Source organism: Telopea speciosissima, chromosome 9 (genome assembly GCF_018873765.1).
Source record: "Telopea speciosissima isolate NSW1024214 ecotype Mountain lineage chromosome 9, Tspe_v1, whole genome shotgun sequence".
NCBI lineage: Eukaryota > Viridiplantae > Streptophyta > Magnoliopsida > Proteales > Proteaceae > Telopea > Telopea speciosissima.
The window spans coordinates 27,500,417-27,512,085 of record NC_057924.1 but is presented as its reverse complement, the minus strand read 5'-3'; the positions used below and the strand labels follow the sequence as shown (position 1 = coordinate 27,512,085).

The 11,669-nt window shown below is 39.3% G+C and overlaps 1 protein-coding gene across 2 annotated transcripts; it reads right to left on the bottom strand.

Moving 5' to 3' along the window:
- Positions 1 to 575: 575 nt before the first annotated feature.
- On the bottom strand, positions 576 to 10,519 carry LOC122640447 (tubby-like F-box protein 7). Of its 2 annotated transcripts, XM_043833647.1 has the most exons (5): positions 10,034 to 10,518; positions 9,499 to 9,586; positions 8,039 to 8,041; positions 2,570 to 2,699; positions 576 to 1,292 (listed from the first exon to the last, which is right to left on the bottom strand). In XM_043833647.1, exons 1-5 carry the CDS (start codon positions 10,397 to 10,399, stop codon positions 725 to 727), a joined length of 1,155 nt encoding a protein of 384 aa, XP_043689582.1. In that variant the 5' UTR covers positions 10,400 to 10,518; the 3' UTR covers positions 576 to 724. The 2 variants fall into 2 exon arrangements, with proteins under 2 accessions (XP_043689582.1, XP_043689583.1); XM_043833648.1 differs by lacking the exon at positions 8,039 to 8,041 and having other exon boundaries at positions 10,034 to 10,519.
- Between the last annotated feature and the right edge of the window lie 1,150 nt (positions 10,520 to 11,669).

Sequence of the window (11,669 nt, the reverse complement as noted above, 5' to 3'; positions counted from 1 at the left end):
TTTCAAATTAGGTTAGGGTAATGCATAAATGAGGGCAATTAGGTCTTTTCATTTATAAAAATAAAACAAAGGATACAATGATCATTTTCAATTAATTTAGGACAACAAATAAGTGAGGGTAATTAAATCTTTTCAGATTTAAGAAAATGGAACAAAGGGTAAAATGGTCAAAATTTTGACATCTAACGGTGGTATTTAACGGATTGGACCTATCTGGCATTTGGAGTGTAAAACAGGGGTGGTACGTGAAATATTGAAGGGTGGTATGTAGAATATTGAGCTGCTTAAGGGGTACGAGGAATATTGGGTGCATTATAGGGGGGTACGTGTACTTAAACCTATTTTTTATGTTGAGAAGAGAAGACTATGATCTGGAGCTGCCAATGCTGCTTATTTCATGTCAAGATGCTCCAGGAACATATGTAAGTTTGAGATACTGGAGAAAACTAAATCGGTCAGATCCACATATTTTTTCAATGGTTTGATACCTGTGCTCAATTTGTTACTATGATTCAAGCATACATGATCACTGGTCACATACACTCACAAGAAAGTAGTTTTGTCCAACAAAATTGTTGAGCAAAGGAAATTATGGACCAAATTGCTCTTATAGTATAGAATTACAGAAGAAATATAAAGCCAAATATTAAAAAAATCATCCAGAGACTGCTGTTAGCATCAACACACATTACTTGAATACAGAGAAGGTAATAACATACATAAACTACTCGCAGGCAAGTTTCGTACCAAAGCTGGTGAGACAGATTGCAAAGGCCTGGAAAGCTGACAAGGGCTGCCTGTAATCCATAGTGAACACATCATCCCCAACCTTCCCAAACTGCAAGAGTACCGTGTCCTCATCCCCTTTCCCCTCTGGCTGACTGGGATCCACGGCTGCAACCAACTGAAAATTCTTTACAGAGGCAACTGTAACTCGACCATGGAAGTTTAGGCACCAGCATTGCAAGTGCTCGTGCCATCTTGGAGCCTTGTTCCTCAGAATCATGGACCCAGAAGTGGCAGCTGGGCTTTGCATCTCGGAAATCTTCATTTCATGGGAATTTTCTTTTACCCAAGGGCACTGCAGTGTGGATAGCATCCTTCTAGGCCCTCTGGACTTCAAAAGGTTGAACTTGTAGGAGACCTGTCCGATCTCAAAATTGCCGGCTGGAACCTGGGGACTGATTTGCTTACTTGCAAATCTACGACTTGCTCTATTGTTTGAGGGCTTTGCTCCAGTATATGGTGGCTGGCTGTCATATATCGTGAATTTGGTGCCAAGGAAATCTGAGCTGCAAATTTGATTGGGCCTTCAGCAGGAACATAAATGGAAATATTTGAAGGATACAGTTTTCATAGCGTTAATTTATCCAGACTTCAAAGCTAGTTTTTTTTTTTTTTTTTGGAGGGGTGGGGGGGGTTGTCGAACAGAGTGATAGATGCAGACTTTGAGGAGCATACTTCATCGAATGGTTCATGTTAAATTAACAGAATAAATATGGTTGGCCACATCAGAATTAACTATCATGGCGTATAGATATCTATAAAAGGGAGTATAGTAATTGCCTAATTTGGAAAAAAAATAGTACATTGGCATGCAGATATAAAAACAGTTTGTGAGAGGCAAAGATGCACTGATGCAGAGCCAACGAATATATTCAAGTTGGGGAAAAATATGAAAATTGTTCCCTATCTTTCAAATAGCGGAAGGTGCAGCTCCTCTCCAGTCATTGGAGAGGTGCAGTGAGAGAACAGAGGGCAGATGCTAGGGTTTTAAAGATCGGATCAGATCATAGTTGTCAAGGCGGGCGCCTTGGTCACCTTGGACGCCTAGGCGGGTGCCTTGAGTCGCCTAGACACCTAGACGCCGTGACAACTATGGATCGGATCGGCTGATTCTGGCTGGAGTCAATCCCTAGTCCCCCCGATTCAGCTCGGCCGATTCTGTACGGAAAAGCTCTAGATGCCTGGAATATATCAATTCTGGGACCGATCCAGGTCTGGATCCCGATTCCGGGTTTTTAAACCCTGGCGGATGCATTCCTCCAGCAGGCCCCTCACCCCTTCCCTAACTGGAGAGGATCTTTACACAGTCTGATTGTTAAATAAGTGCCCCATTCAAAAGGCTATCAAGCCAAGGGCATACCAACCAATCAATTCCAACAAATACAAAAACCTACATAATATTGCATTCTTGTAATCAATAACAAGTTTTAAGATACATTAAGCTTGGACCTCCTCAAAAGATTATATAAAACATTATTTGTTCACAAAATATTGAATATATATATATGGTGGTCTACTATATGTAATAAACATTAATTATAGATTTACAACAACAACAAACTCAGAATTATCCCAACTTAATGGGGTTGGCTACATGGATCCAATCAAACAAAGTAGGTAAAACTGAGATGAGAAGTGAAAAAATAATCATAGATTTACACAAAATATAAAAGATAATAGCTTCAATTAATCAAGAAAAATATAATTTCTTCTCCAGATATGACAATATTTAATATTAAGCAGGGTTACACATTCAATGTAAACGATTAGCAACACCATTTACCTCAGCTTCCCAACATAAGCATTACTTCCTTGGGACAGGTCATCAGCGTCAAGAGAGATTATATACTCAGTGTGAGCACCATGCCTAAATCTTCGTGCAGCTAAAAGAAATTTCCCTTTATCCATCAATGCTGCAATACCAACCAAGGTAAGAAAGAAATTGAGATTCAGATTAGAAACCCAAATGCAATCAACCAGCAAAAAACAGCTTACACGGAAATTATTTAGAAGAACAAGATGAGAGAAAAACTCAACAGTCCCAAAACAAAATGATCTCATAAAGAGTTCCTGATACTTTCCACCCTCAAAAAAGTAAAAGTGAAATGTCAATGTTCCTGGAAATATTTTAGTTCCAACTATACAAAAACCAGTGATTTTCCTTCACATGCATTTGCCTACTCCTTCTCTTTCTAATAAAATGTCCCAAAAGAGTGAACAAAATGCTCTTCTCATCCCTAAATTGCTGCACAAAAATTACGCCTTTGATACAGTTCCATAATCCATAGAAGTCATAGACATTCAATACTGTTCTGCCACATTGGATGACTCGGAAACCACAACTAAAAGAAAAGAAACAACAACAATGAAGTACCACATATCTTATTAAATATTTAAAAGAAAAGGAAAGGACGGAGGAGAAGATGAACCAAATAATGGTTAAACTATTAATCTGTTTAACACCCACCTCCTAACCATCAAAAAAAAAAAACACCCACCTCCTTTTGAGACACATTCACTCATTGTACAAACACACCCAAAAAGATAGCAGTGCCAAATCTTCAAATTTTAAAAATGTGTACGAAAAAAGTGGCTAAAACATTCATTTTTATTAACAAAATATATACACATTAAGGTGGAGGGTTGAAAAAAAAAACCTCCCAGACAAGATCCCAAGACAAACCCCACTCAGATGGGAAGACCCAAAATTGACTGAACTCAAACCTCTCAGATTAACACCAAACTCTAGGAAACAATAGTCTTTAGGAATGATAAGAACCCCTCAAAAGATGGGAGTGATCCAACAAGTGGTTTGGGAGCAGTTTAGGTAATTGAGATCTCATGGGCAGAGATCCCAGAAACAGCGAAACTGAAATTAAATCCAATCCAATCAACAGATTGACCTGAAACTTGGATCAGGCCTCAATCTCAGTAGCTTAATTCAAATACCAAAGTATGATACATAGTTGTCAAGGTGGCAAGGCGACCCAAGGCAGTGGACGGGTGCCTAAGCACTTAGGCGACAAGGTGACAAAGGCACCCTAGTGTTATTTTTTTATTTCCCTCTTTTCTAACATTATTTAGTATGCTACAATATATACCTCATATCATCAAAAATCAACATTAAGCCACATCAAGCCATAAAAAATCAACATTAAGTCACATCAAGTCATCAAAAATCAACATAGAACTAGAAGACAGCAGAACTGAAGAAGCAAGCTATTGGAAGTTTAAAACAATCAAAACATACATTTGGTTTATACTGTTCTTGGAATTGGTCATATTTCCTGGTATACCAAGTCTCACATTTGGTTTATATTGTTCTTAGAAAATATGATCTTATCTATAAGTAATTAAATTGCTCACGATTTAGAGAAATGTCTATGTTCTTTGAGAAGTTTGATTGGTCAAACAATTTTATTTTTACATGAGACTTTTTGTAGAACACAAAACCAGCTTTCCAACAAATCCAAGATTGCTTAAATCTGATTTATATTGAAGGAGTAATTTTTCGGTCAAACCTTATTTGATGTGTGCGAATGCTGTCAAAACCGCTTTGAATGAAAATATTTTTTATATTTCAAAACAAATGAATATTTTACGCACTTTTGGTGTTTAGCAATGTTTTACCATATTAAGATTTATGGAGTTTTTGGATCTGAGAAAAACTCTAGCATGAGAAAGTTGAAATTGCACCTACCGCCAAAAATCTAGTTTTTGTTCTTGAACTAGGGGGGTTGACTTTTTATCCTTTTGGAATTTTATTTTTTTATCTATTTTTATTAGATTCAAATACGAGAATATTTACTTATTTAAATATTTATGAATAATATCTTAAGTAAATGAAATAACAAATATAAAAACATTTACTTAGATGATATTTGGCATAAATAAGGGTCGATAACACTAAGGCGAGAGTCGCCTAGGCACCTAAAAATCCGCCTGGACGCCTAGGCAATGCCTTGACAACTATGGTATGATAGCAATCTAACAGCTGGATTGAAGTTAATTTTAAAAACAAAATTTCTAGAATTGAGAAAACCCAAAAAATAGTGATTTTTAAGTAGCAGTAGAATCAGGCCTCAGATGGGCCCAGCTTCTGGTTGAGTGTTATGTTGGGTTTTTGGGCCCGATTAATGTGGATTGATCTATTAGGCCAACATTAAACCGGGTCCACTTATCATGGGATAAACTAACCCAGTCTAATGTGGGGATGGACTAGGGTTAGGCTTTCGTGTTATATATAGTTGCCTAGGTCCCTGCTCTCTCCCATAAGATATCATAACTTTTACTCACGGGAGTTACAGAGGGAAAAATCTCTGGGAAAGACGGGAGAAGATTTTGGGCAAAGGTGAACCTTGGGAATGTGGAGTAGCTCAGTTGGTTAAAGCTTTGTGGATCTACATCAAACGAGAGGAAAGGTGTGCAAATCCACTCTACTCTATTTATTATTTCTATTGTTTGTGTTCTAGTATTGTGAAGAGCGATTTAGACCATTTAATTTATAAATGGGGAGGATCTAATAGTGGCATCAGAGCCAGGTCTTCTTCACATGCTAGAGTCAATTGATCATAATAAAAGTATGAATTAAATATTTTTCTTGGGATTCGGATCAATCTCAATGGGAATTTTTTCTTTAAAAAAAAAAAAAACCAATTGCAACCATAGCCGAAGCTATGATTGAGTAAAAGAAATTTTCCGGACAAAACTTGTCCGGCAGTCCATCGTTCCGGCACGGCGAAGGGCTTCACAGTGGTGGCCTGGTCAGCGATGAACTGATTCCCGCCCACAGTAACCTGCTGTAACAGTTTTTTTTTTTTTTTTTTTAAAAAAAAGGAGGCAGCCAAGGCCACCAACGTCCGGCGGTCCATCGTTCCGGCACGGCAAAGGGTTTCATAGACTGGAATGCCTTTCCAAATCTAGTTGTTCGTAGTTTATACATTGATGGCATGTTTCTCTATGATTTATATGTCACTTCTTTGTAGATTTCTCTTCATACAAACATCAAATCAGGCACTCATGTTGAAAAGTAATGCAGAAATAGCTAGGCTGCAACTAATTCTACAGGAACATCGTAAACTCTTCAATGAAGAACAGCATCCACAGAATATTTTGAGGCTTTCTTCAATCGGTTGATCTCAGATTTGCAGGGAATTGAAATAAAAAACAAGAATAGAAACAAAGAAGAAAAATGGTAAGAAAAGAAGATGGATGGATGAAAGAAGGGGGATAGGGATAGGTGGGGTTGGCTATCTCAGCCTGGGCATCTCACTTCTCAGCCTCTCTCAGGACAATGCATTGCAAACAGCAACATAACTTTTTTCATTAAATTGTGGGCTCTCAAGTGCTGATTACAATGTTTATATAGCCTAATGGCTGAGACAAAAAAAGAAAAAAAAAAAATAGATACAAGACTCTAACTAGGATTCCCAGCAAAAATAGAAACTAGACTCTAACTAGGATTCCCAATTAGAAGTACAACTCGAACATAACTAGGAAAAATAAATAAAAGTCTAATAAAAATAAAACCTAACATCAGCCCACGTGAACAGTAACTCGAGTACTGTTCACGTGAATAGTAACTCATGAACAGTATTTTTCCTTGAGTGGCATCATGCTTCGATCTACATTAACTCTCCCCCATTTAAAAGAAGCTCATCCTCGAGTTTGACAGAGAAGCTCCATTGAACCAACAAAAACCTACCACATCATCAGACCAGGCTGCCTCTCACAGCAGTTGAATCCCACAACTACACTGAGCTGCTTTTTGGGCTTGTTCCTGCGCCTACACATGGACCTGTGATCTACATCAGCTCTCCCCATCTTGAAACAAAACTCGTCCACGAGTTTAGTGGAGTTATCAGACTTGCATGATCAATCTTCAATCGGAAGTAGAATTTGACAACAGTTCATCTTGTCTATTGCCTCTCCTTAGCTTTGATACCAAATAATGTAGAAATATCTAGGCTGCAACAAATTCTACAGGAGGATCGTAAACTCTTGAATGAAGAACAACATCCACAGAATATTTGAGGCTTTCTTCAATAGGTTGGTCTCAGATTTGCAGGGAATTGAAATAAAAAAAAACCAGAATAGAAACAAAGAAGAAAAATAGTAAATAGAGAATATGGACATAGTTCGAGAACTCGCGAGATCTCGGCGACATCTCGCCGAGTTTCTCGGATTTTCGAAATCCCGAGACGAGATTGCCTGCGAGTCTCAAAAGTGCAATATCTCGGCGAGATCTCGGATCTCGGTGTGGATCTCGGTTTCAACCCTTTTTTTACCCCACCAACCACTTAAATACCTTACCTAACTTGCCAAAAGTCGACATATCTCGGCGAGATCTCGGATCTTGGGTCCAGATCTCGGGTTGACCCAAAGTTGAGGCTTCGAGTTGGGAAAAAAAAAATGCACCAACTCGGTGAGATCTCGGCAAGATCTCGACTCGTCTCGGTTTTTCCAAGAGCCGAGTTGGTACCGAGACCCGAGTTTTAGTACCTTGAATATGGATAGACAGAAAACAGGGATAGGGATAGGTGGGGGTGGCTATCTCAGCCTGGGCATCTCACCTTGGGTATCTCACCCTTCTCAGCCTCTCTCAGGACAATGCATTGCAAACAGCAACATAACTTTTTTCATTACATCGTGGGCTCTCAAGTGCTGATTACAATGTTTATATAGCCTAATGGCTGAGACCAAAATACAATAGAAACTAGACTCTAACTAAGATTCCCAATTAGGAGTACAACTCAGACATAATAGGAAAAATAAATAAAAGTCTACTAAAAATAAAACCTAACATCAGCACACGTGAACAGTATTTTTCCCTAACTTGCATCATGCTTCGATCTACATCAACTCTCCCCCACTTAAAAGAAACTTGTCCTCGAGTTTGATAGAGATGCTCCATCTCCATCGAACCAACAAAAACCTGCTACATCATCAGACCAGGCTGCCTCTCACAACAGTTGAATCCCACAACTACACTGTGCTGGTTTTGGGGCTAGTCCTGTGGCTACACATGGACCTATGATCTACATCAAAAAGGCTAGTATGTCCCTGATTTGTTTCCTAACCAATTATTCTTCTGGATTTTTTTCCCCAGTTTAACTTGATTTACTAACAGGTAGTAGAGTAAACCTAAACAAATGCAATACATTATCTAATTTTTTTTTTCACAAGCATCCGGATGTGGCATTGCTTACTGACAAGAATTAATGGCATTGCTTATATATGATGTAAAATTTACTTGCTTTTAAACCACTACAACGCTTAACCTGGGTGAATGATAGCTGTGTCAGGCATCATTTCTTGACCAGGTTAGACTTCAAACTTGGGAGTATGTCAAATCTCCACCTCCTATCAGAGCAATGAACGCTTAATTTAATGAAATAAAAAAAAATAACAGGATAAATAAATAAACTTTGATCCTCCCTCAAGTAAGAGAAGACCTCAGAATATGACTTTCTTACCTAAGGCATCTTATATAATTTACCTTCACACCAAACATCATTCCAAAACTCTATCCTAAATGGTAACAGGTTGAGGTTCAGTATGGAACTTCCCTAATAACATTGACGGCGTAAGTTAATGGCTAAAATGATAACAGCCCCTCTTCACTAGGCTTATGGGATATTTACTCCTTATATAATGCAACCTGTGTCAGCTCCTGTGGAGCAAGCTGGGAAATGCTGGAATTTTGGCATTAGGGGTGGTTTGATTTCCCAAACCCCAACCATTGGGGTTGGGGCAAGGCAAGTCCTGTATTTGGCCCGCACCATTGCCATTTCTAACCTTTGAGTTACTTAATCTTTAACTTCAAATAAAACCATACAACCATCGGTCGCACATGTTCAGTATATACGTTGCCTTAAACTTGTACAGCCTATAATAAATGTTTCAAGGTGAAAAAAACATCTTAAGAGTCCTGAGAAATCCAAAAAAAACAATATATGAATATTCTCCTAGGCATTATGATGACCTCACCCCAACCTTTGGGAATATGACAATGGCCATAGAAAAATTGTAGGATAAATATCTGAAAAACAAACTATTGAAACATGGTTGGAGTTGGCATCTACGGTCATCTAATTTTGTAAAACACATTCCATCCTTAAGAAAGCCAGTAGAATAAGCGCCATAGGGTTGTTAAGTAAGCTTTGACGGTCAGTTAAGCTCTCCTGCATTCTCTCCTGCATTAGCACCCTTGTGACGTCTACTTGTCAAAATTATATTTTGGTCATCAACGTAGCAGATGAGTTGAAATTAGAAGGGACTGCTTCAAATAAAATGAAAATCACTAAATTATTTCTATGTTCTCTATGCGAATTATTCCCAACTACATCTGAAACACTTCAAATTGACTCGTGAGAACAGGAAATGTAACAAGTTTCCTTGTATAAAGGTAAATGGCTCAAATAGAGAGTTTAGATGATTTCACGATAATTAAAATTGACTGGACAGAGCAATTATGATCTCATGCCACCATCTTAGTTATGGCTTATAGCTTACAGAAAAGTCAATTGAAAAAGAATGTAAAGTCAAATTTGTCACTTTCATATTTGGTATTGGTAAGTCAAATGCAGAGATGTTATTCAATTCAAACAAATTGAGCTACAGCTACTTTCAATGATCCAGAGAAGAAAGTTCTCATAAGACTGAAACCGACTGAAACCGCGTAAAGCAGGCATTGCATTAGCATTTACTTACTTGGAGTCAGACCAAGATAAAGATAGAAAGTGGAGGTCTTCTTGTTCCGTTTGATAAAACATTGAAGGGGAGAGTCACGGGGTCCCGGCTGCATTTAGCGTGAAATGAATAAGACATCAATCCCAGAACCAATTACTAACACCTAAAAGAAGAAATATTGCTTAAATTGTCCATTGACTGTAGATCAATAACCCAAAAAACACCCATCAACCAAAGTTCACTAAAAATTTAAACCAGCGAAACAGAGTTCTAACGCTGACAATTCACTATGAAATATCAAATTCTACCCCAAAATCAGTGTCCACTCATACAAAGTATTAAACAAAACGAATGACATACTGATCGCGAAAGAAGGTTCTCAACAGGGGGAAAACAAGCTATAAAACCGGGAAATGTAATTGACAAGAAGGCCATTTCCGTTGTGATAACCAACAGTCCCAAAGACATGGATCTAACGCCCTAACTGTACCAGATCCAACAAACCCGAAGGAATCACCAAATAAGAAACCAGTGAGGAGAGGAAAAAAGGCAAAACCTGTTTGAGAGAAGAAGGGAAAGTGATCTTCCCGCAATGGAGAGGAGACCTAACGATGCCTCTGGTGACGTCTCTCCACCTCTTGCATACACAAGCACAGGCAACGACGTTCTTCCGGAGAGGCCACCGATCTTCGCTCGACTCGACTCGCTGGATGATCTCTCCGAGAAGCTCAGGGAGCATTTTGGACCAGCAATCCTCATCTGGAACCACTTGGATTCCTTCCTTTGCTACACCATCACCGTCTCTGCTCTGTTGTTGTTGTTGTTGTTCGTTCGATTCGATCCCTTCTGTTTTTAGGGTTCTGAGATCCTGAGAGGAACTCAAGAGACCCTTCCGAGGACGAAATATCCTTCTCAGAGACATTACTTTGCTACCTTCTTCTCGTCCTCATAGATGGCCCATAGATAGATAGATGGAGAAAGAGAGAAATTGACAGAGAGAGATTTCTCGAGACCGAAACGAAGACGAAGACAGAGAGAAAGCAAAAGCAGAGAGCAAAAGTAATAATTGATTACCGAAAAAGTAATAATAATAATAATAGATTTTTTTATTTTTTTTTTTTGATTTTTTGGCCCTTTTTCTTGTTATTTGGTTAACGTTTTAGTTGTTCCACGCAGGTTGTTCCTTCCATTTTACGTCTGTGTCCCTTTGACGGGGTCTCATCGGCTGATGGGTAACAACCTCAAAAGTTAGTTTCTGATAGGTCTTAGTGTCTTACGAAGCACACCCCCTCCTCACTATAATACTACTCATTTACCCCTATTTCGAGAACTTGCCGCAGATGGTCAAAACACCATTCATTCTCATTCCAAAAGTGTATATATGAGGCCTAAGGAAACTGAAGGTCCTGAGTTCGATTCCACCTCCCCCCTTGGGGCCATTCGTCTGAGAGAAAACTTCCTGGTGAACATGGGGGGTCCAGTATCTCCTAGTTCGTGTGTGTTGTGGGATCGTGCACGAGCTCTAAAGGAATTAGTCGGCCAAAGGTCAGCCATCTCCAGTTCCCCAAAAAAAAGTATATATATGAGGAGATGTTCTCTGCACAACAATGCACTAGGTAGGGGTGTAAAAATAAACCGACCATCCCGACCCAGCCCTAACCCGCCCTAAGCTCGGACAGGGTTGGGCCGGGCCTGGGGATAAGGAAGGGTTGGGTTGGGTTTCATAATTGCTAGGCCCTGGCAAGGCCGGACCGAGCCTGGTTTGAGGTCTCAGCCCTAGCAGGTCCAACCCGACCCTATATTAAAGTATTATATACTATATAGTACATTAATATATTATATATAGTATATAATACATCAAAAAGTGGGTTGGGGCTTTGTTAAGTGGGCTTTGATATACATTAATATATATCAAGTGGGTTGGGGCTTTGATAAGTGGGTTGTGTTGCCATGATGGGCTTTGATAATTTCACTATTCAATGGGCCATCAGGGCCAATCAGGGTCGGGTCGGGCTGGGCTGAAGGTATACTTGGCCCTGGCAGGGTCGGGTTGTGCTTGGGTTTAGGTTAAGGCTTCTAGGGTTGGGCTAGGGTTAAGGTCAAGCTTGGCCCAGCCAGGCCCATTGACATCCCTAGCACGAGGCGCATGGGCAAGGCGGGGCAGTCATTTCACTCAACCCATAAGTTTGGGC